The 22,333-nt window shown below is 39.5% G+C and overlaps 4 protein-coding genes and 1 long non-coding RNA gene across 8 annotated transcripts in view; 2 read left to right on the forward strand and 3 right to left on the reverse strand.

Annotated features, from left to right (window-relative positions):
• The window catches only part of LOC138010665 (S-adenosylhomocysteine hydrolase-like protein 1), a 34,545-nt gene extending 31,655 nt beyond the window's left edge, over window positions 1-2,890 (forward strand). For both annotated transcript variants that reach the window (XM_068857641.1, XM_068857640.1), the window contains exon 19: window positions 53-2,890. In XM_068857641.1, the coding sequence (XP_068713742.1) occupies window positions 53-59 (7 nt within the window). In that variant the 3' untranslated portion in view covers window positions 60-2,890. The remainder of the gene's footprint in view (window positions 1-52) is intronic.
• A 1,327-nt stretch (window positions 2,891-4,217) lies between these two features.
• LOC138010666 (nuclear respiratory factor 1-like) lies at window positions 4,218-7,577 on the reverse strand. Of its 2 annotated transcripts, none has more exons than XM_068857643.1 (2): window positions 7,448-7,577; window positions 4,218-7,026 (listed from the first exon to the last, which is right to left on the reverse strand). In XM_068857643.1, exon 2 carries the CDS (start codon window positions 6,969-6,971, stop codon window positions 5,502-5,504), a length of 1,470 nt encoding a protein of 489 aa, XP_068713744.1. In that variant the 5' UTR covers window positions 6,972-7,026; window positions 7,448-7,577; the 3' UTR covers window positions 4,218-5,501. The 2 variants fall into 2 exon arrangements, with proteins under 2 accessions (XP_068713744.1, XP_068713743.1); XM_068857642.1 differs by having other exon boundaries at window positions 7,372-7,512.
• A 3,328-nt stretch (window positions 7,578-10,905) lies between these two features.
• LOC138010667 (uncharacterized) lies at window positions 10,906-11,513 on the reverse strand. Its single transcript, XR_011124523.1, has 2 exons — window positions 11,377-11,513; window positions 10,906-11,248 (listed from the first exon to the last, which is right to left on the reverse strand). It is a non-coding gene; the product is annotated as an uncharacterized lncRNA (long non-coding RNA).
• A 2,669-nt stretch (window positions 11,514-14,182) lies between these two features.
• LOC138010819 (NOP protein chaperone 1-like) lies at window positions 14,183-17,735 on the reverse strand. Its single transcript, XM_068857801.1, has 4 exons — window positions 17,607-17,735; window positions 16,910-16,993; window positions 16,360-16,493; window positions 14,183-15,224 (listed from the first exon to the last, which is right to left on the reverse strand). The coding sequence occupies exons 1-4, from the start codon at window positions 17,689-17,691 to the stop codon at window positions 14,970-14,972; spliced, it is 558 nt and encodes a 185-aa protein (XP_068713902.1). The 5' UTR covers window positions 17,692-17,735; the 3' UTR covers window positions 14,183-14,969.
• Window positions 17,736-17,747: 12 nt separating this feature from the next.
• Window positions 17,748-21,285, forward strand: LOC138010820 (uncharacterized). Of its 2 annotated transcripts, XM_068857802.1 has the most exons (5): window positions 17,748-17,954; window positions 18,096-18,134; window positions 18,589-18,628; window positions 19,943-20,021; window positions 20,776-21,285. In XM_068857802.1, exons 1-5 carry the CDS (start codon window positions 17,748-17,750, stop codon window positions 20,795-20,797), a joined length of 387 nt encoding a protein of 128 aa, XP_068713903.1. In that variant the 3' UTR covers window positions 20,798-21,285. The 2 variants fall into 2 exon arrangements, with proteins under 2 accessions (XP_068713903.1, XP_068713904.1); XM_068857803.1 differs by lacking the exon at window positions 19,943-20,021.
• The last annotated feature ends 1,048 nt before the right edge of the window (window positions 21,286-22,333 follow it).

Here is a 22,333-nt window from a genome sequence, read left to right on the forward strand (position 1 = left end):
CATTGCTCAGGTGACGTCTGAACTCAGTGGAGATCTCACTTTTCTTTTTCAGATACTAGTGGCAATGGACTGGAATCCACAGAAGCCACAGCGAATGCTTGTAAATTCTGGAACATTTTTAAAATCACTATTTATGAAAAAAGTGTAGTTTTTGCAACTTTTATTGGCCATCACAAGAATCTCCTTTGCACCATCTTTAGCTAGTGGTGTCATATAATTTTATGACGTATGGTAAAATGATTAGAATTATTAAAATAATGGCTTTTCTTTTAAATGAAGCTTATTGGTGTATAGTTTTCCCATTTCTATCTTCAACTGCAAGTTGGATAAACTGGTGCAGCAGTACTCCCTGACTTGTTTTCTCATTGCTGTAATAGAATGGTAGAGTCCTGTCTGAGTAGTTTAAGTTAGACTCCACCAAAAAAGTGGAGGCAATATTTGTTTGCACTGTGTCTTTTGTTGTCCTTTACTTACATTGTATCAAAAAAAAGGAGCAACCAGGATCACTTTTGAGACTTTGCAAAAAATCTCGTTAGTCAAATTGAGCACCTTGGGGTGATCTGTGTACATGAACTCTGCAACATGGTGGCCAAGTTCATTGATTTAACAATACCTAGGCTGGTCCTACATAGAGTCATTTTGTCCACACTTTAACCCATTCCGGCCAGGGGTCAACGAGTTAATGAGGGAGAAGATGGCTAAAATTGGTATGGGATCGATTGAGGTTTCACAAGTTTGGTTCTGAGGTATGCAGCAGTGGTAGAGTTTGTTTTTGTTCTCGATAGTGTAATCTGGCTAATGAAGAAAACCCAGATCCCTCTGTCACTAGCAAAATAATTGCAGACTGCCAAATGGAATGATGTCCCAGTTAAAATGTTTTATTGCATCAACTACATGTATGATAATCTCAGTGTTGCATCCCACATGACTGCAAATCTTTTGTATTGAGAGCAGAGAGGGTGTTGAGTTTTTGAAAAAAAAATTATTTGTTACCATTAGTTGAAATCCAAGGTTACACCATGGTTATGTTTTAAGTTTCATTACTGCAGTTACCAGTCACCGGTGCCCCTCAATGGCTTCTTTTTTCATTTTTTGAAACTAAATTTGGTTGGACGTCAATCACTTGTTTCCATGACAATAGTCCTGCTCATTTGGTGGCAGTTGAATTCGTCATGGAAACATTTGATTGACATCCACCCAAATTTAGTTTCGAAAAATGAAAAAAAAGCCGTTGAGGGGCACCTGTGACTGATAACCACAAGGGTGTCAAACTAAGAAAGAGAACCATCTTAAAAGAGTGAATGTTGTAAGGCTTTGGCCACTAATTGTAGTCAGGCAGTTTGCACAAGGATAAAAGAATAATTTACAGGTTGCCATTTTTGCATTCAGTTTATTCAGCAGTTTAGTGCAGAATTGCAGGAGGCCATTTGCAAGGCAGATCTCAAGTCTCATGGTTTTGCCTTGAGACTCACAGTTTTTAGGGCAATCCCATGGTCTTACGATGAGGCACAAAAATCTCATGGTTAACAGATTCAGAGTCCGATGGAATACACTTTCCTTGAATATTATTTTTCATTTCTGCCTTGTAAAATTGATTTTCTGGCACCAATTCTGTAGAGATCCGTAGGTCTAAAGAATATTTGTCATTTGATTGACTGGTTGACAAGACACTGACCTCACAACAGAAGACAAATGCCAAATAAAGTTATCTTTACTGGTTTGTCGCATCTAGATATGTTTCGTCCAGTTTGTCAAAATGGCGGAAAACTATGATAAACAGAAACAAAACTTTTTAATGAACTGCCTCCCTGTTTCAAAGGAAATTCCTTTGGACTTATGAATCTCCTGCTGGAAAATATTGAAACTGGCACATAACAATATATAACCATAATTTTTGAAGGTTTAGCAATAATAATTGACTGTAATGGATAATGGAATACTGTGGAAGGAATAATAATATTTATTATTTAGAACAAGGCACATGCTTGACTTACGAAAAAGCAGCAAGAGATCAATCCTAGTTAATTATTGACAATTTATTTCATTTCTGGTCCTTGGTGACAACAAAAAGTACAAAATCAAATGATAGAAATGATAATGTATTTTACAGTTATTTTTGTCCAATGATTTTTTTGGGTATGAAATTGTTATTACTATAAAGATTTCCTTCTTTAATATTTCCAAGGGAGTTTTCCTTGGGTTTTCAGTGTGGACAAAAGACCATGTTCACTTTTCGGGCAATCTCTTTGTTTCCCTCAAATAGATGTGATCCAGTCTATCTTGCAAATGGTACCTTTTACTTTGCTGTATCCAATCCTACTAAATTCTTGTGGTTTTACGGCTGAAGTCTAAGGAACTTTTTTCCTCGTTAAATTTTTCCTGTAATACTATGTCTAATGTGTTGTTTGGCCATCTTAGCATAAAACGAGTACCGGTGACTTGTTGCTCTAAATAATAATTTTTGTCAACTCCTAATAGCATTATTTGTTTTACGTAGTTGGAGGGGCTCTGTCATGGTAGGTTTAGTGTTTTTTAAATGAAAACTGGGTAAAATGCACACAGACAGCATTCCTGTCAACCCATTGAAATAATCACTCAAAGTTGCCCATGAAAATAATAAGTTAATGCATTGCAAGAACCCAGACTACCCAATAAAAGGAAGACTAGCCCTTTATTCTGGGAGCTGTTTTTTCAATAGCCTGGTGTAATGATCTTGTTTCAGTAACTATTAATATGACCATGTACTTTATTAATCAACACTTTTAAAGTAGCTTTCCAAAATGACAATATTGTGCGGGTAGTGTCCAATGTTTTAATGAAGTTGTAATTTAATAAAAATGGAAACAGCTGCTACCACAAAATGAAATAAAGAAATTTGACTTTTTTTCAATGCTGTCAAGTTTACTTTTCACAACTGAAAGTTGCATGAGCCTCTCAACTGATGTAACAAATTCATATTTTAGGCCCTTGAAATCTTCAAATCTTCAGGCTTTTAAAGGGTTCCTTTATCATGGCTGTCAGTCTTTGTGGTAACATGTACAGAGAGCTTAAGCACGCATGTTTTTGAGATGCAAATGGTCACCGGAAGCGAGCTGTTTTCCCTTTTAACTTGTCTTCACACAACCGAATTTACATTTTAGAGATGATTAGTGTAAAAATCTGGGAAACACCACTGCCCTTGAATGCAAATGTTCTTTTCCGGTTGTTATCCACGTCTCAAAAATGCACATGCTTAAGCTCCCTAACAACAGGCCAACAGGTGGCAACCATCACTGTGATTGAGTCAAATCCATTCATAACAGTCAGGATATTGTTATTAATAGTGCAATAAATTTTTGGAGTTTTTGCATGATGTTAAGACTTTGCAAGGCCTTTCACATTATTCGAAACACTCAAAGTTTGTAAGCCAAGTTTGTCATGCATGCAGAAAACATCGATGTTAATACCAGCCAAGTAAAGGGTTTGTGCAGAATATGGTGGGACTCAATGTCCATTAAGTTGAAGTTAACATAAACTTATGCCCATGTCAGCTGCACATGACTGAGTTCAAAAGGGAACAACAATTATTTTCTTTACACTTTGTTGCTTGACAGTTAAAGAAGTCAGTGGAAGTGGTCATCAAAATTAATGAAGCAACTTAGCAGTAGCAAAGAAGCCTAAAAAATCCAGGCTTGATCAAAAGGATAAGCCTAAAGAATGAGCTGGTCTTTGGGCCAGCAGAAAATTTCCTTGGTACTGGAGCCCACTGCTGTATGCCCAGATATCAATATTACTGTAAAGACCATTGTTTCTGTTGGTGTTTTCTTGCTATATGCTTGACCAATTGACTCCTGGGACTTAACCCATTGACGAGTATTTAAATCGTCTGGCGTTAGACAGAGTAAAATCTGTTGGATGTTGAAGGGTTGACCCTTTAACATCCAAACTGGCCTAAACCAGAGTATTTTACTCTGTCTAACGCCAGATGATTTTACTCGTCAATGGGTTAAATCACTGTAAAAATCCCTCAGAAAGACTTAACAACAACTTCAATGATGCTTTTGCAACAATCATTTGTAAGAAGTATGATTTTCAGTGTTAACCCTTTCATCCGTGAAGATGGCCCCATTGACAAGTAAAATCATCTGGCGTTAGACAGTAAAATCTACAATTATCACTCTTTAAAGGGAGAGGGTGAACAGGCTTCTCAAAAGAACAGATGACACCACTTTGTCATAGAGCATAATTTAATGTTAAGTTCACCACATCCCAATGGATAACTATGGAAACTCCCCTCCCCACCCCCACAGATTCCGATTAACAATAATTATGTAATCCAAAAACAAGGACTTCTTGAAACTGTGGAAGAAGATAATGTTAATATTCTTGGAACCACAATACATACTATAACTAACAATCATAAATCAACAGCTTGCTTTTTAGGTGATTGTTGTAAAACACTAAACCTACATTTCTCATAAAACCTTTAAATATTTAAATAAGTCAATCAAAAATGATTCTTTAAACAAGAAATGTGGCCATATGTCACCACCTTTTGTTTGAAACTTGTGAGTTATTTTAATGACACCTGGATCAATTCATACTCAAGTTCAATTATTCTTCTCGCATGTTCAGTGGTTCCAAATGTGTTGGCATGTTAAGGCCAACTGTGCATGTCTGTACATCTTACAATCACTAATTTTTGGGATGGCAAAAAAAGACATTTCAGCGAGCTCATGGTTTGCCAATCCTTCAAGAAAATGAAATGAAACAGCTGCATGCATGAACATAATATTGTAGCCTGATTGGTTCGTCAAATGACAGTCCAGTTTCACTATTGCAAAAACAAGTTGGAAGTGGTACGCATTAGCTTTTATCATCATTAATTCTGACCACTGGAGGTGTTCGAAAGCTCTTGAGCATTCCCACTTAATTGAAAAGCCATGGTAAAGTGGCATCTAACTTCTTACATTCTGTTCTACCTTATGTTTCTTAAAGTTAAAAATATCACCAGGAGGGATAAGACTGGACAATGGATCCAGTACGATTCAAACAGAACATAAAAATAAATGGATGAGGAAGTATGTGCTGTCTATTTTGCCTCCAATAACATTACTTACATAAATCCTGCAAAGCTTATTTCAGAACTAACTGGCTGACAATTGACTGCAATTTAACAGAGAGATGCCAGGAAGGACTAAATTAAATTAGTGGATATCATAAAGCTGTGCACAAGAGAGGGTTAACTTAAATTGTCTGTATTCCATGGGATTCTTCTCAAAGTCTTCTCTGCATGTGGTGGACACTACAGTTTCTTCCTTTAGAGGGTAAATGTACAGAACTCACAGAATAAAATATACTTTGAAAATCATTAATTTACATCATTCCAGTGAAATGCAGGATATTATGATTACCATTGATGAGTGAATCTCTAAGGATGATTATCAAAATGCAGACGAACAAATCAATAAGTTGTTTTAGCTGTACTGAAATGACAGTCAAGACAACAGCATCTCATTGGATTAGTTCATAGGATCTTGAGCATTTTCAAGAGTAACTACCTCTACTGCTTGGGTAGCGACTGGAACACCTTCACACGTGTCTACCATGTGGGTGTGGTCATCATGACCACCCACTGCAGAAGTGGTTACAGTTTGAATAATTGAATGTGGTGCCATAGCTACTTGAGGAACAGATGCAGACATGTATTGTGAATGGGTGCTTGCAGGTAGGTGATGTGTTTGAATCTGCATTAATGACGCCGCAGCTTGGACTGGAATAGTCACCATGTTGGAGGTAGTCAAGTTATCCTGGACATTTGCCAATGCTGCGGCAGCAGCAGCTGCATGTTCTGGTAAGACAATTTGACCTCCATCAGCTAAGGTGGCTTCAGCAAGAGTGGCGACAGCTGCCTGAGCAATGGCTTCAGTATGTGACAAATCGCTTTGATCGATGGTGACAGTATCACCTGCTTGTCCTGGCTGTGTCAGGGTCACTTCCACTTGAGTTGCGGCGGCAACTTCTGCCAATGTTGCTACAGCTTGAGTTGCTTCTGTTTGCGAGGTTGCTGCATCTGATAGCGTACTGACTGCACCTGATGCATCAACTTGAATGAGGGAAACAGTTCCATCGGCATTTGAAATTGTATGGACCATTTGATGAGGCTGTTGCACATATTGGTGTTGGTGGCTCTCTCCCTCCGAGAATGCAGGAAGCAGATCTTCTCGCCCATGGTATTTGTAGCAGTTTTTCACAATCTGCCGCAAGGCATTTGTCCATGAAATCCTTGCTTTCTCATCCTCACTGCGGCAATCACTACGTACATTCTGCCAGGGCAGATCTGATGGCCACCAAGCTGGTCTAGTTGAATCTTTGCCCCATCCTGGCTTTCCGCGCCCAGTGGAATACCTCAACATCATCGGGATAAATGCACGTAGCTGAGCTTGGGTCATTTTGTCTACCGGTGTTGGGATGCCATCTATAACCAATGGAGGTAAGGTGTAGATGTCTGGATTTTCTGGGGGTGGTGGAGGGGCATGTTCGGTTAAGGCATGCTCCAGGTCTTGAAGTACAAGTTGCTTGAGATTTCTGACGACATTTTCAAGAGGTACAGCTCCAAACACCTTGAAAAGGGGATTGGGTTTACCAGGGCAGACACACAACACAACAGCTTGTTGCCCAACTCTCGTTGTATATTCATCAATGGTTGCTCTTAATTTTCGGAGTAGTCGCGTTTGTTGTCGTTTGCGAATCGACGGGTTGGTTTCGAAAGAATGCGGCCGTTTTCTCTTCTTTCCAGTAGCGATAGCAGCCGCGGCTGCTACCCCAACCGGCCCCGCTGCTGCTAGCTGTGCCGTTACTTCATCACTGACAGTGGAATTTAACAGGTCGGAGCCATCGAAGGTTGTTGATTCTGGTGAAGACGGCTCATCGTCCGACATTTGACTCATCGATTGACTCATCGAATGAGACATTTGAATTGTCTGTGACATGCTTTGAGATAATTGGGATAACCCAACCTGGTGAAGGCTTACTTGCGCCAGATTGCTGGAAATACAAGGAGAAACAAATCGTTAAGAGTACGTAAGCGCAAGTCAGCGACAAAACAATAATCACACCAGCACTTTGATGCCCCTTCATTCAATTTTCAGCCGACGTATGAATATGAAATGTGTTTCCAAACACTCGCCTTCAACTAACATTTTCACTTCTAAAACAGCGAAGAATATCGAGAGAAAAGTCCTTACGAAATATACATCACTGTCGTCGATTTCATTCCCTCGGGAACTTGATCACGGTTAAGTAAGAAGTGTTTTCCTTTCAAAATATTACTTTCTTTTCGTCTTTTAAAATCTTTCATTTGCTAGATTAACATCGGTCTAGCATACTTACACAGACGAACGCCAAACAATGCTCCATTACCACTCAAACAAGACCAAACCGCTAGCTAAACTACACTCTAAGATACCTGGTTTGACGGTAGGATCAAAATAACTCGGGGAAGGTTCTGAATCTGCGCAAAGAAGCTGCTCGTCCGACTTGCGCGGAAAGGAGAACGCGATGGCGGCTGCTCAATAGAACAAACGGGCGAGATGCTGCCACGCATGTGCTAAGTAGCTATGGGGTGGTCCATCTCGTCATGACATCGCAGGGCTAGCGTCGATATAACGCATGTCGTAATTGGCTGCTCCTTTTTAACAGCTTTTGTAATTGGCTTCTAATCTTGTCACCACCTGGCTGCCCTCATTTTCATTTCTTAGCTCACTGAACTTTGAAAGGACTAAAATAATCGTACTACGTTAACACGCTCCATTGGTCACATGAAAAGCATTCTTTTGATTTGCCATGCCATTATTTTGTGAGTAGAGTTGGTGACACCTGTTCTTAACCTAATGTTTTGAAATTTCTTTCATGAAAGTGACATATACCAGTTTATTTCAGGTGAAACTAATGTGTGATCCATTTACAAGAATGCAACTGTTTTTATCCAAAACATTGGCCACTGTTTGTGAAGCACATCTTTGTACTGAGTGACTTCCCACTGTCTGTTTAATTTCCTTTTTTATATATCCTGTTTACCATTCTCATTTATTTTTTATTGTTGCATTCTAAGAGAAATGACTCATTACATAATCATATTTAGCCCTAAGGGAAAGGAGTCATTGACCAGATAGACTCATCCCTCCCTCCCAAAAAACACAACCCCACCCCCCTTCAAAAATTACCACCTATCCACATGCATAAGATGGATTACTCATATTATTGTTATTTCTTGGTCTTATGAAAACTTCAAAGTTAACCAGATACAAAATTGTTGAAAGAGGCTTATTCACAAGGGCTTAATCAAAGAACTGATCAAACTATGACACACATTGAGGAATGAAATATATAACTTCTAGACTTTTAAACACTTTTTATGGAGGGCAAAACTACATGTTTCAGGTTACAGGTTATAGTTGCAGGTCACTGTTTCACCAAAGCTGAAACAACCCAAAACTTTACTAATGCTAACATTAGGCCTATAAAACAATGTTAGCCTAAGGTTAGCATTTTTGTAAAGGTTTGGGATGTTTCAGTTATCAGGGTTCGTGCTGGATTTTGTCTGTAAAATTCCAGGAGTATGCAAGGAGTTTTCAAGAGGTCTTATAAGAAGATATCTATGCCATACATAGTGCTTCGGTGTTTTCTTTGCTGAAAAAGCCTACCTTGATATTCCTTACCACATGCTGCAGGTTAAGTGCACGCATGGGCATAATTTTAATTTTTGGTTTAATATTAATTTAAAACCATGTTTCCCTGGTATTCAATTTTGGGCTCAAATTTTGAAATGTCTCTTTAACTTGGCTTGGCTTAACAATTTTCACCCAAGCAAAAATTCAAGGAGTTTTCAATCAGTTTTCCACAAAATCCTTTTTCTCAAGGGCTTTTCAAGTGCCCTTGAAGTCCAAAATTAAATTTCAGGGCTTTTCAAGGACTTCAAGGAGTAGCACGAACCCTGGTTATAGTAACACAATGACCTGCAACCCTAACCTGGACTTTTGATCCTCCGATTTTTTATTCAAATATACTATCACTTTTCTTTTACACAAGATGCAATAGTTTGCACACAAACTCACAAATATAGCAAGTTTCAACTATGTCTCCTTAGTAAGAGATTCACACAGTGGTCTATACGGCAATTTGGTTAAAATAAAAATACATATATATTACCGTCTCTGAACTCAATTCACAGGTCACAAACTACTGCCCCTGAAAGGGGGGGGGGGGGGGGGGCCCCTCCCTTATATGGGCTATATAAGTATGTGCGGCCCTAAAGGGTATAATTTTTTAGCTGTTTTGATCTGAAATAGGGTATTGATTTTGGCCATTTTGGTCTGAAATAGGGTATGGTTTGTTTACTCAAGTCTTGAATTGGGCATGTTTTTTTAGAAGAAGTTCCTTCTTACTCATTAGGCAATAAGACTATCAACAAAGCCTTTCTCAAATTATTACGCCAACCGTGTAACAGCTGAAATAGCTCTGAAGTAGGGTACTGTATTAAATTTTTGGTCAGGACTGAAATAGGGTAGGAAAATCACAGACTGGTCTAGGGTTTCAGGAAATGAGCCGCACACACCCACCAATTTTTCTGGGAGTACCCCCCCCCCGCCCCTTCCGGCTACTGCCCTTGCTGCCCTCTCTACTGACCATCAGTGCTTTGGTTAAAAAATACAAAATAATTGAGAAAAGTAGCAAGCAGAGGTGAAGATTTACAATTTGAAATACTGGTAATAACAACAATAATTAAAGTTGATTCTTAATTAACAATAATTTATTATAAATAGTACTATATCCTCACTGCATACTCATTACCTCATCGCATAAGTTTAAGTTATGGGAAGAGTCTGTGACTGATGAGGCAGTAGGCATGCAATGAGGATATGGGCAGATAGGAGCTTGGTCAACCGCCCCCAGGGGAGGTCAGCGGGTCACAAAAGACGACTGTCTTTGTGGAGTACAGGACGAAAAGACCACGTTAAAGCGGAGAGACCAAATTTAAACTCCAAATGGCACAAAGCATTACTGGCGCTATAGCACGGGTGAAAACGGGGGAATGCGACGGAATAACAGCATGTTTTGCAATGAGCTAATTAATTATGCAGTGAGAATAGTAACTTGATTGAAGTCTCGGGTTATATGGCTGAGATCGTTAATGAAAAAAACAGCCAGTGAAGAAAATGTGAGCAAGAATAGTAACATAAATGATGGCAATTTCATGGAATGGGGAAGAATAGTTGGGCAGAGGGTAATAATCATCATCGTCTTTGTTGTTGCCGTCAAAGTTGTTATTTTTATCAAAATTATCGTCATCATCATCTATTCACACGGTCAGTAGAAAAATCACCTTTTGTAAATTGTCGATCAGGCTCCAGTTGTTCAAAGGGTGGCTAGGACTATCCTCTGGATAAATCACTATCCACTGGATAAGTCAATTGGTTTTTCTGGCCTCAGTTGTTCAAAGGGTGGATAATGCTACCCACCGGAGAAATCACTATCCAGCGGATAAACACTAGCAAAATCAATTGAGTTATCCAGTGGACAGTGACTTATCCAGTGGATAGCGCTTCTATCCACCCTTCGAACAACTGAGGCCTGGTGTAGTGCTTTATCCGGTGGGTAGCGTCAGCTAGCGTTATCCACCTTTCGTTGAACAACCGAGGCCAGAAGTTTTTGATGAGAGCAGCACACTGAGGCAGTGCGCTTTGCTTCACGTCCTTTTGAGTTCGACACATATCTATACAAAACAGCCGCTTATCGATCGAAAAATCATTCGTCCATCGTGTTTAATGAATCCCTGTGAGAATAGCGTACAGTTGATCGGTTGATCTCGTCCACTTCTTTGCATACTTATAATTGGCAACGTAATCCAACTGGAATGGTCACGAATGCACATTTGCATGGTGTCAGACATTGGACACCTTGATTCCACAAAGTATCATTTCTTCTTTTTTCCTTTTCCCTTTTTCTTTTTCTTTCCTTTTGCACCAGATTCCCATCCAAAGCCTCTAAACTGCAAAAACTGCGAAGCGTTATGAGCGATATAATAACCATTTGACATTGCCTCGGGACTCAACAAGTCGACATCTCTCTTTGTCTTTGTGGGTGACGGCGAGCGCGATTTCTTCCCACTTTTCTTGCCTCCTTTTCTGGAAGGACTTCGACTGCTTCCCCGGCTTCTACTTCTGCTGCTCTGTGATTTTCTAACTTTACCAGATTTGTATCCTCCCGGCTTAAAAATCAAATGTGTGATTTGTTAGAAACAAGGTTGATATTCGTAAACAAAGCAACAGGGCTCTATTGTTCGGCACTCAACAACGGCCTTTACGTTCGTACAAGGTGACTCCTTTCTTAACTTACCATGATCAATTGTGGAAGCAAATAAAAATCCTTCAAATCCCCAATCCCATGAAGCAGTTTACCTCAGCTTAATTTGGCGGCATGACTTGGATTGCTTTGCTTGCTGTTCGTTTCAAAGGCATGCAAATAAAGAGCACGTCATTCTTCCACTCAATGTTGCCATACCAACCAAATTTACACTCGCGTGGCAAGTCGTGTGGATATGACTCTTTGACCGAAAGTGAATTTCCGTCCGTTTTCCATAATTTTACCCTCAAAAATAATATAATTCCTCTGGTTGCGCGTCTCAGGAGAGGAATCACTCAGCCACGGAAAACTGGAGAGCTTACTTGATCTTACTAGCTTCTTACACTGACTCCTTGGGATTGAACCAAAAAAAGATACTCCGTGGGTTAGCAAGATAACGTTCTTTTGTACTTTGGAAAAATATTCCTCCACTTTCCAATTGAACTAACTTTTCCAAAATATCGGAAACCTTCGCTGAAACGACACAAGTGGAACGTGTCGTTTCCGGCTCCGGAAAATTTAGCAGGTCCCGGCTCTACAAGTTTGTGTCGTTTGCTGGATTCAAGATTCCCTTTTCAGGTCTATGTCCGGCTAAAAAAAAAATCAGATTCCAACATGCAAGAGCCGCGGGCGTATTTTAAAGAGGGTAGGTACATTTCACTGACCCCTTGTCCACGGAGTACCCAATCAACCAATGGTCCATGGTCCATTAAGATTAGCATATGACGGACTGCCAAAAATGATCTACCCAATCGGTACAAAGATGGAGCAAATGATGATAAGGTAAACTGCAGAATATCTGGCCACCTATTCAGTTCTTTGCATATGAATGCATGGCGTGTATTGTTAAGATGCCTCGTTCTTTAGACGATACAGCTGCAAAAACACACTAGTGACCGGGTATTGACCAAATCGGGCTAAGTCAAGTTGTACCAAATACAAATCTCCTGGCCCGGGTTAAGATTCTTTGTATATTGTATTTGCATTATAATATAGCGTACACATTTAAATGATATGGAAATATCGGGAACAAAACGTTTATATCCCCAAAGGGTTTGTATTGGGTACATCATTGAGTTAGCCGATTAGGTCTGTAGGGCGCTTTAGCAATGACGACGCGAAAGGCAACGAGAACGTCATCTCAAAACGTAAATTCGCGTTATTGCAATCACTTCGCGACTATCCCAAGCTTTTTACATGACAAAGGTGTGGCAGTCCCTTAAGAATGAAAACCGTTGTAAGCGGCGCTTAATTAAGGGGAGAAAATGAAAATTCATCTCCAAGTGCTGGCGTTCTCCACAAAACCTCAAATTTTCATGTTGTTTAGGCAGACGACGGCAAAGAAATGGACAAAAGTGAAAAACGCACGTGCAGAGCGTGCAAAGCTATTGTCTTGCCCAATAAAATATGTGACGTTCTCGTTGCCGTCGCCGTTGTCTTTTCTAAAGCTCCCTAATAACTTCGACGAAACACGCCAAAAGAAATGTAGAATGGAGCCAAAAAAAAAAAAGGAACAAACCAAACAAACAAACAAAAAAAAACCCGAATCGACAGCAAATTAAAAAGATATCGCAAATCCTTCCTACTTGTTCATAATAACAGTCGTATTTACTGTTCCAATGGGCCAATTGTGCATTGCCGTCTTCAGCACAAAGTACGGAGATTAGACCAGATTAAGATCTACGACGCGACGGTAACGAAAACGTCATTTAAAACTGCAAGTTCAGGTTTATTAATATTTTTCGTCATTATGTCGAGTTGAAGCTGCGACAGAAAATTCAAATTCACTGCCTGGTATTCACGTTATCGGTAAAACGTTCGAATTGGTCATTTCACGTCGAAGATCTAGAGTTGCCGAAAACGCAAAAGAAATGTTCAAAAATGAAAAATGCACGTGCAGAGTGTGCAAAGCTATTGTTTTTGCTCATTAAATATGCAACATTCGTGACGTTTTCGTTGCCGTTGCGTCCAAGATCTTAAAACTCTCTAGTAACTGAGAACGAAACGGGTGAAAGGCACCTTGGACACGCAAGGGCGGTCAGTCCGAGGCAAGAGAAAACGACGACAAAAGAGCCCTAGGGCTCCTTTACCCGATCTAGTAAACTTTCGTCGCCGTTTTCTCCCGACTTTTCCGAGGATGAACGAATGGAAGTTGGAGTGATCAACGCCTCACCCCTGATATTTGGTACATGATACACCCCAATGGACTAAATCATGGTTTCGGCCATTAGTCATGTTTGGCAGGCACTGCATTCGCCAATGGGTGCCTGGCAGCAGCTCTCGTAACCTACTCTTGTTTGGTATTGTAAGAAAGCACCGAGTGTGCAATACCTTGGTACATTTGTTTCACATTGCTTTAGCCTCGCTATGGGCCAATAAATAGGGGCGAACTCCCTGTATTTTCACTCTATTGCCTCTAGTTTTAGTAAACTTCTTGATACAACATGGAATAAGTCATTCCACAAGGATAAAAACTTATACCGGGAACCTGTGGCTCAGTTGGCTGGGCAGCGGACTGCCATGCATGAGTTCGCTTATGTTTCCTTCTGCATTGAGGAAATTGGAACAAAAGGACAATCTTATCATAGTTCGACTATTTGCCAACCGATATACCTTATGACTATATTCTGTCTCCCCCCAAAAAGGGGTTTTTATTGGTGAATCAAAGCACTGAGTGAAGGTTGAAGAAAAATCCATGGAGATCTGTGCAATGGACTTTTTTACATGGAGGACACTAGCACTGGAAGGGGGGGGGGGGGGGGGGGGGGGGAGACCACAGAAGAGAGACAATATTTTCTGGCTGTTTGCATGTTTTGGCCTAGAGATAGGAAGATGCCGGTCACCACCAGAATTATTATAAGACCAATAAAATATATTATCCATTTCACTTTGAAGACTATCACTGTGAACAGGATTAACAAAATGTGGTGGCCAGGTACATTAAAAATTCATGTTACGGAAGCGTTAAATCATTTTGCTTTCTGTCTATACTGTAAGACCTTCTCAGAGCAAGGATTCTCCTTACTTGATCATGTAAACAGTGTCCCCAATACAGTTGCAAATGATACACTTTTCACTATGCAGACATCACAAATTATTGCCCAAATAAATACCAGTCAACAGATTTGACAGATTCTACTCCGACTAACACCAGACGATTTTACTTGTCAACAAGGGTGCCTGACGAAGCACTGGGTTCACCCAAATCAATAAGAAATTCATTAAGTTTTAAGTCTGATGAGGTCTTTGTGACATCTATGCAAACTAACACGAATCTTATAGTGCATGCATAGTGGCCGTAATAGTGTAACCTCAAACAGCAAAATTCATATCTATGGCTATGTTGTAGTTAAAATTTTTCCGACTATTTTGTTTTTCAATTTTCTTTGTTTCAGATTATTAATGTCTATAAGACATAAGAAAGTAAAAGAACAAACTAGTCTGAGAAAATTTTAACAATTTTAACTAGAACAGCTACATGAAACTCCGTCATTTAGTGCATTAGGGATGAAAAAGAAAACTTGAATAACTGAAATTTATGAAATTAACTCCCTTTTGCTTTCAATTTGTATAAATCTAAATAACTGCTATCTCTGTTTCTTCTTCGTTTTAGTTCTCTTACAGGATGTTCTCCTCTTGCTTTTTTGCTCTTTTGTTATGTCTTCAATGATAGGCTTTACATGGCCTTTTGCTGTCTTTGAGATAACAAAGTTCTTTTCTGTGACATGCCCAAAGTCAATTTCCTGTGTTTGAACTTCACCAGCATCATCACATTCCCTGTCCCCACTCTCGTCAAGTGAATCACCTGTGCCGTACCCTTCTGCTTCCACCAAAGCTAAATTCTGTTGATCCCAGAAAAGGAATATTAATTATATTCACTATCTATTCATTTCTTGCATTCACCTCTTAGGGCCGAGTTACAATATAGATGCAAGGATAAGTACAAACAAACAACACAGTGTGGTCCGGTTGTTAGGGCGTTGGGTTTGCATGCTGTTGCCCCAGGTTTAAATCCTGTTCTAACCTCTGGTTTGGACTTGTTTCTGGTTATTCCGGATTCAACTTTACCACGCTTTGTAAAAAGCCAACTGGTTGCCTCGCTCGTGCCAGTTGGGGTTCTTAATCATATTTCTGTTAAGCTTGAATCCTTTCTTTCAGATTATTAAAAGTGGGGTGCCTGTGAACTAGCTTGATTGCTAAGTGCACCTACATTATACACAAAGCACTTAATACATTTTTTACATCTACACGTGCAGGGGTGTTACTTTTATTTTATTGATAAGTTTCTCTTGTTCTAACAAAAGGAGTTTGTTTCTGTTTGCGTATGTTGCTTGTGGGTCCTCGTGTTTGTTCTTGCCTCCTATCTAAAGCAGCCCATATAAAGGATATAAAAGGAACTTAAAATACCAAGTCAGTTAGTAGAGAGTTGAGCAGCACACTCAAACAGTCCTGGTTTAGAGTCCCTGGATTGTTTCATGCTTCTTTAAATTTTATAAATAATTCCAATATCCAAAGAATTGCATCTTCCCAGATCAGGTTAATAACATTTATGTGGATACAATTTACTACGAGAAACACAGTCTACACTCAGCCTGAAACTCAAAACATTGACCAATACATGATATGTATGGCTTTGTGTTTCATGGCTTTCCAGGGACATGAAACACAATCACAACACAAGAGAACATTTAACAACAGCTGTTATGAAATCCAACTGGCCGCAGGCAAACCAGTTGGCTATTTACAAGTGCAGATGAGAAGTTGGAACTACCAGGAACAAATTCAACTAGTGGCTAGACTGTGCCTTGAACCCGGGATCCCTAAATCCCAAGGTAAGCGCCCTAACCACTGGGCCGCACTGCTTCCTGCTAAGTCGGTATGCTTCAAAATGGCTCTGTGCACACCTAATCTTTTTTTCAAGGATTGCAATCAGTAAAACATAAAACTATTCATGATTCTTGTTCAAACAGGTCTTACCATTTCAATGTATGGTACACCATCTTCAACATCTTCAATATCTAGGTCTGCTGTTGATTTCATACGAAGTTCTTTCTCCAGTGCCTCCTCAGCCTGTCTCATCTTTGGCAAGAAATCCTTGACTTGACTCAACACTGTCAGACAAAAAAATATGGGAGTCAAAGGTTATACAGCTTACAGCACCATGTTAAATACTTAAATCCAGCCCTACTTCTATTATCTGTTTTATTTAAAATATATTGCAATGCTTAGAATTTCATTAAGAAGTTTGATTAATGGAGGGGACATAGTTTCTGAGTGGATGCAGATTTGTCAATCCTTTTGCAACTTAGAGGTTCCCTGTTTACGTGTAAAATTGTCTGACATAAGACGGACTGAAATTGATAAGATGTTCTCAGTGATAAAAGGTTGAAAGGCATTATTATATTACTTTCTGAGTAGATCTAGATGTTGTTATCCCTTTGTCTGTTATTGGACAGACTTAAATCGCCATCATCGTCATCATCATCATCATCATCATTGCCAGCATCACCATCCGCATTCGTCTTACCTGACGACGGTTCGACTTTGAAAGTTTTTGAAGATTCTGTACTCTTCAACTTGCTACCATTCGTGATGATAAACTTGGAATTTTCTGCAAAAGATTTTGCATGGTACGGTGAAGGCATCTTAGGCCCGCTGCACACGGTGAGGAAAGAGCTGAGCAAACTGTCTCACGAGGCGGTTTTCTCAGCCGCTTCCTCACACGTGACATTTTGGTGAGAAATTCGCCTCGCTAGGCCTTGGGGATAAAATCAAACATGTTTGATATTTTTCACATAGTGTGCGGCCATCATGAGAATCGAGGTGAGCTTGGTCAATCAAGCATCCAATAAAAATACATGGCATTCTCACGTGACTTCAGTGACGTCGGAATTTCTTCCTCCGACACCATCTTGAACTGCTGGAGTCACGTGAGAGCTCAGCTCGATTCTCAAAATGGCTGCACACAGTGAGGAATTTGCCTCGCGAGCCCAAAAATATCAAACATGTTTGATTTTATCCTCACAACCTCGCGAGGTGAATTTCTCACCACAAATTCTCCGCACACGTGAGGAAACGGCTGAGCAAACCGGCTCGCGAGGCAGTTTGCTCAGCTCTTTTCTCAAGTGTGCGGCGGGCTTAATTAGCTCAGTGGATAAGATTAATTGAAATATTCATTAAAGATATGATTTTAAATATTTCATGTTTTGCTTAAATAACAATACCAGATTTGAAGGGCAAATGTAATAGCTCGTCGGAACGCAAAGCTTTCCGCTCTCGATAACTCGTTCCATCACTACAAGACGCCATTTTGAAAGAAGAACACCACGAGGTTGTGTTTATTGCCCACAAAACACTGCGAGAAAATGATCGTTCGTAAGACCGGAAATGACGTAAAAAAGGTTACACATCCGACGGAAGAAAGAACACTGATGATGGCGGTTTGTGATGGGAACGAAATGTTCCCTCAAACGGACTTCGAAGGTTACATTTTGCCCTGGGATCGCTTTAAAAGATGGGTGACTTGCCTATGCGTTGTAACGTTTGACTTAGAGCTCGGACAAGCTTTAGAGGTAAACGTTTTGAATACTTAGCGCTTGATTGATTCGCGGGATTGATGGTTCGAAAACGCTTGTGTTGTGAACACAGCATAATTTATAAACATGTGGCCGGATCATTTTTTAATTGCTCGTATTTCTTCTGTTTCGTCACAGCTCGTTTATCCTGCCCATGTCGAACTGACGGACCGTGAGGTTGGTATACACACTTGAAAATAAAAATTATGGACGCAGATGAGAAAGAAGCTTCGCTTGTTAGTATCCTTTTCGATTTCGAGTTGGTTAGTTGGCTTGTTATGGCACCAAAAAACAAGTGTAAAAATGAAAGTCCCGGCGATTAGATTTTCAGTATGATTGAAGGTCGATGAGAGAAAGAAAATTGTATAAATATTGTACAAATATTATTGAAATGTCTTTCTAAAATGCCAGATGGCAATTCTGGGCTCAAATTGGAATCGGATCTCTTTGGCAAAAGACAGGAGATAACCCTTGCATTATCTTGCTTGCCCTAATCTCTAGAAAACTATTGTAGATCTATTTTGCATCGGTATTTTGTATAATTTCTCAATAAAAAAAGACTGAAACAATACGAGCGACACTAATAAATTTATTATTGTAAACAGCACGACCTTTTGTTTTTCTTTTACAGAAAACGAGTATTTATTTGGCTTTTCCTGACTCAAATTCAGGTATGTCTAGATATGTAAAAGCAAAGGTTGCCCAGGCTTTGCAAATGACCAAAAGAATTATTTTATAACAATGGTTGTGTGACAGCTAATTATTTGCAAATGCCGTTCATTTAGCAATCATTCTTCGTGGAGCATCACGATTTTGGGGTCATCTGACATATTTGACATTGGTGCAATATTGTGGATATATTATCGTACATTTGTACATAAAAAATTACCCATGACTATGGATTGCAAAAATTGTTAAATTTCACTATAATTTCTGTCATTTGCTACAGCTTTTTCTTCTGATTTGTATGATAAAGCAGAGAAGATTGACAAATTTTAAAAAAAATCATCTGGGCTTATATAGGGAGATTAGTAAATTGTAAAGTTGATAAAGTTATCATTCTTTGACAAATTTTCATTAGCCTGTTCCAGGCTTACAAATGTTGAGGTGAGGGAATGAGAACCAGCAAAGAAAGTCAAGGGGGTCTGTTTTCCTCGCTTGTTCTCATTTCCTCACCTCCACTATCTGAGAGTGTGGAATAGGCTAGATTTTCATGGTTACCATTAGCTGGGTAAATCACAAGTTACAAATTGAATTTGCTATGCAAATTTCATGACTGAGTAATTTTAAGTGAGTAATATTACTGCTCAATTTAAAATTAATGAAATAAAAACTTAAAACAAGGAGTAAATTAGTACATACCTGAGACAGAGATTACATGTTAAGATCTTGTCAACTTTTATCTTATGACATCCAAGAAGAAACTGTGAAAAATCCCGTCAGAGATGAAGAGAACAAGATTTTCGAAAATTGCTTGAATGTATTATTTTATTATTAACGAAGGGGGCAATTGATCCTGGCATTTACATCTTGCACTTCCATATCTGGACAATAATTATTTAAGCAATAACTTATTAGGGAGCTTAAGCAACGGCAACGAGAACGTCACAAATTTGCATATTTAGTGGGCAAAAACAATAGCTTTGCACGCCCTGCACATGCTTTTTTCATTTTTGTCCATTTCTTTGCCGTCGTCTGCAAAACAACAACGTGAAATAGCCAAGTTTTTGGTTTTATGAAGAACGTCAGCAGTTGAGGATAAATTTTCATTTTCTCTCCTAAAATGGAGTGCCGTTCCGACTGGTGTCATCTTTGAGGAATTACCACACCCTTGTCATATTAAAAACGTTGAAATAGTCACCAAGCGATTAAAATAACGCAAATTTATATTTTGAGATGACGTTCTCGTTGCCGTCGCCGTTGTCGTTGCTTAAGCTCCCTATTGTCTCTTATAGACATCTGAAAAGTTCAGTTTGCTTCAACAGGATTCAAACCTGTGACCTCAGCAGTGTCAGTGCAATGCTCTAACAGCTACATGTCTTTGCTTCTGAGGGGCGTGGACAGGTAACGTAAACGTAGGAAGAGTAATTATTGTTGCCTGCAGTGTTTACGTGAGGAGTGTTCTTGTTCTAACTGTTCTAGATGTGAAGTAGGAGTTATATAAAGAAGCTGCGCAGACTTTTAAGTAAAGCGATTTTAAAGTACTTTTGTGGTACAACAGTTTAGTGGAACGGCTCTGCCTATAGACTTAATCGGCTAACTCAATGTTGTACCCCATTCAAATCTCCCGGGATTAAGATTCTTTGTGTATTGTATTTGCATGATAATGTAGCATTCATATTTAAATGATATGGAAATACCTGGAACAAAATGTTTTATTCCCAAAGGGTTTGAATTGGGTACAACATTGAGTTAGCCGATTAGGTCTATTAGCACATTGCGGTGGTGTTTAAAGGTATAATCGATAGCGTGACTCGTGCACGTGCGTATTACCTATGTCGGGTTAGAGGCCTATCTATGCGAACAGTTGCCAGCATGTGCAAAATTTCTGCGGCGAGTGTTTATAGAATTGCATATGAGAAAACTTGAGAGGCGCACTTCTGAGGAGACGTGTAAAAGAGGTCGCAAGAACAAGTTAAGTGACCGCGACAAAAGACGACTGATACGATGCATTACAGTTTTGAGGAAAAGAGAGGGAAACTTTACCTGTAAAGCACTGATAGAGGAAGCCGGAATTCAACGAAGGGACGTATCTGTAAGAACAGTTTCTCATTTTCTCAATTCACAAAATTACTACGTATATACGTACTATTTGCAGACTCGCAGAAAGGGGCTCATGACAGCGGAAGACCACAGAAAAAGAGTTAAGTTTGCAAAGTGCATGAAAGCCAACTACGGCCAGGAGATTTGGACAGAAGGAATTTCCTTTTATCTGGATGGAACAGGATTTACGTACAAAAGAAATCTACTAGATCAGGCTCGTGCACCAAAAGCTCGTTTCTGGAGAAAGAAATCAGAGGGTTTGTCTCCGGGATGCATAGCAAAGGACCGCAAAGAGGGAACTACGACTGATGGTGGAAATTTCTTACAATAAAGGAGTTTATATCTGCTGTGAACCATACGAGAAAATGAATGGCCGTTATTTCGCTGCGTTTATAGATGACCATTTTGATCGCCTATTCACAGCTGCTGACAAAGGATGTAGCCGAACGTTTTTACAGGATGGGGATCCCTCTCAAAATTCGGCATTAGCACGGGAAGCGATGCAACTCACAAACAGTACAGTATGTGGCCCTTGGTCCGCGAATAAAAGTTGTATTCTTGAATATCTTACCTGCATCAACACGAAACGAGCTGAAATTTTCCCTGAAGATAGCTTTTATGTTTCTTGCAATAATCTTAAAGTGGCAAGTTCCAAGCAGTGATATTTTCCTCGTAATTCCGAAAAAAGGTGACCGTGCTCGCAGGCCCTTGGTCCGCGAATGTGGTCCTTGGTCCGCGGGTCATGTAAACAGCACGAAAAGTATTCGTAAATCGTCACGAGAATGAGAATTTTGACAAATTTTAGTTAATCTTTATTTTCCTTGATATATCTTAGCAAAAGTCTCGATAGGAGTCATTGCGAGTGAAAATTAAATGTGTTTTCTTTTTGGACAACGATCTCCCTCCCAAGCCAATTTCTTTTGCTTTCTTTCTTTTAACTTTCAATATTACTTTGAATCTTTGGACGTAAAGCAGTCCGAAAACATTTATCAAGGAGATGTTAAAACCGTTTAACAAAAACAAAGGCCATTACTATTTATTTCAGGGTTTTCTAGTCTGCTTTGAGAAATGTAAGTTCTCTAGGGTTATAGGTCGCGGACCAAGGGCCTCCACGCAAAAAGTGTTGATATTTTTTCAAGGGTTGATAAAATAAAAAATTTAAACTCTACAGCAATTTCTTTCCCGCCAGAAGAAATAAGTGTCTCTGTTAACTTGTTTTGCAAAAAAACAGGTGCTCCCGTTCAGTTTTATCCCTGCACAAGCTAAGTAAACTTGACAATGTACTGTACGGAGCCGCAAAATAAAACAATTCAAGAAAGACAATTAGACCTACCTGTCAACAAACTTGAATTTCTCGCTTTCAACATCAGCGGGAGGGCCGGAACTTCGTCATACGAAAGAATACTAATCAATATTTAATCGTCCACCTTCGTTTTCGGTCGTATTTTATTTCACGAGAAAATATGACATAATGTTCGGAAAACTCGCGGACCAAGGACCTCGCGGACCAAGGGCCACATACTGTACCTTAATCAAACTGTGTCCAAGATCTCCAGATATGGCGGTCATTGAAAATGTGTTTCCCATGGTGAGTAGGATGTTAAAAAGACAAG

This window comes from Montipora foliosa, chromosome 7 (genome assembly GCF_036669935.1).
Source record: "Montipora foliosa isolate CH-2021 chromosome 7, ASM3666993v2, whole genome shotgun sequence".
Classification (NCBI taxonomy): Eukaryota; Metazoa; Cnidaria; class Anthozoa; order Scleractinia; family Acroporidae; genus Montipora; species Montipora foliosa.

Excerpts from the sequence above, each read along its gene's own strand:
- LOC138010820 (XM_068857802.1), top strand. The coding sequence starts at position 17,748 with ATGATCGTTCGTAAGACCGGAAATGACGTAAAAAAGGTTACACATCCG. Across the intron at positions 18,135-18,588 it reads TCGAACTGACGGACCGTGAG|AAAACGAGTATTTATTTGGC; the intron begins GTTGGTATACAC and ends TTTCTTTTACAG. Across the intron at positions 20,022-20,775 it reads CTTCTGAGGGGCGTGGACAG|ACTCGCAGAAAGGGGCTCAT; the intron begins GTAACGTAAACG and ends TACTATTTGCAG.
- LOC138010666 (XM_068857643.1), bottom strand. The coding sequence starts at position 6,971 with ATGTCACAGACAATTCAAATGTCTCATTCGATGAGTCAATCGATGAGT.
- LOC138010819 (XM_068857801.1), bottom strand. The coding sequence starts at position 17,691 with ATGGCGTCTTGTAGTGATGGAACGAGTTATCGAGAGCGGAAAGCTTTG. Across the intron at positions 16,994-17,606 it reads ACATTTGCCCTTCAAATCTG|AAAATTCCAAGTTTATCATC; the intron begins GTATTGTTATTT and ends AATCTTTTGCAG. Across the intron at positions 15,225-16,359 it reads GTGTACCATACATTGAAATG|AATTTAGCTTTGGTGGAAGC; the intron begins GTAAGACCTGTT and ends TGGGATCAACAG.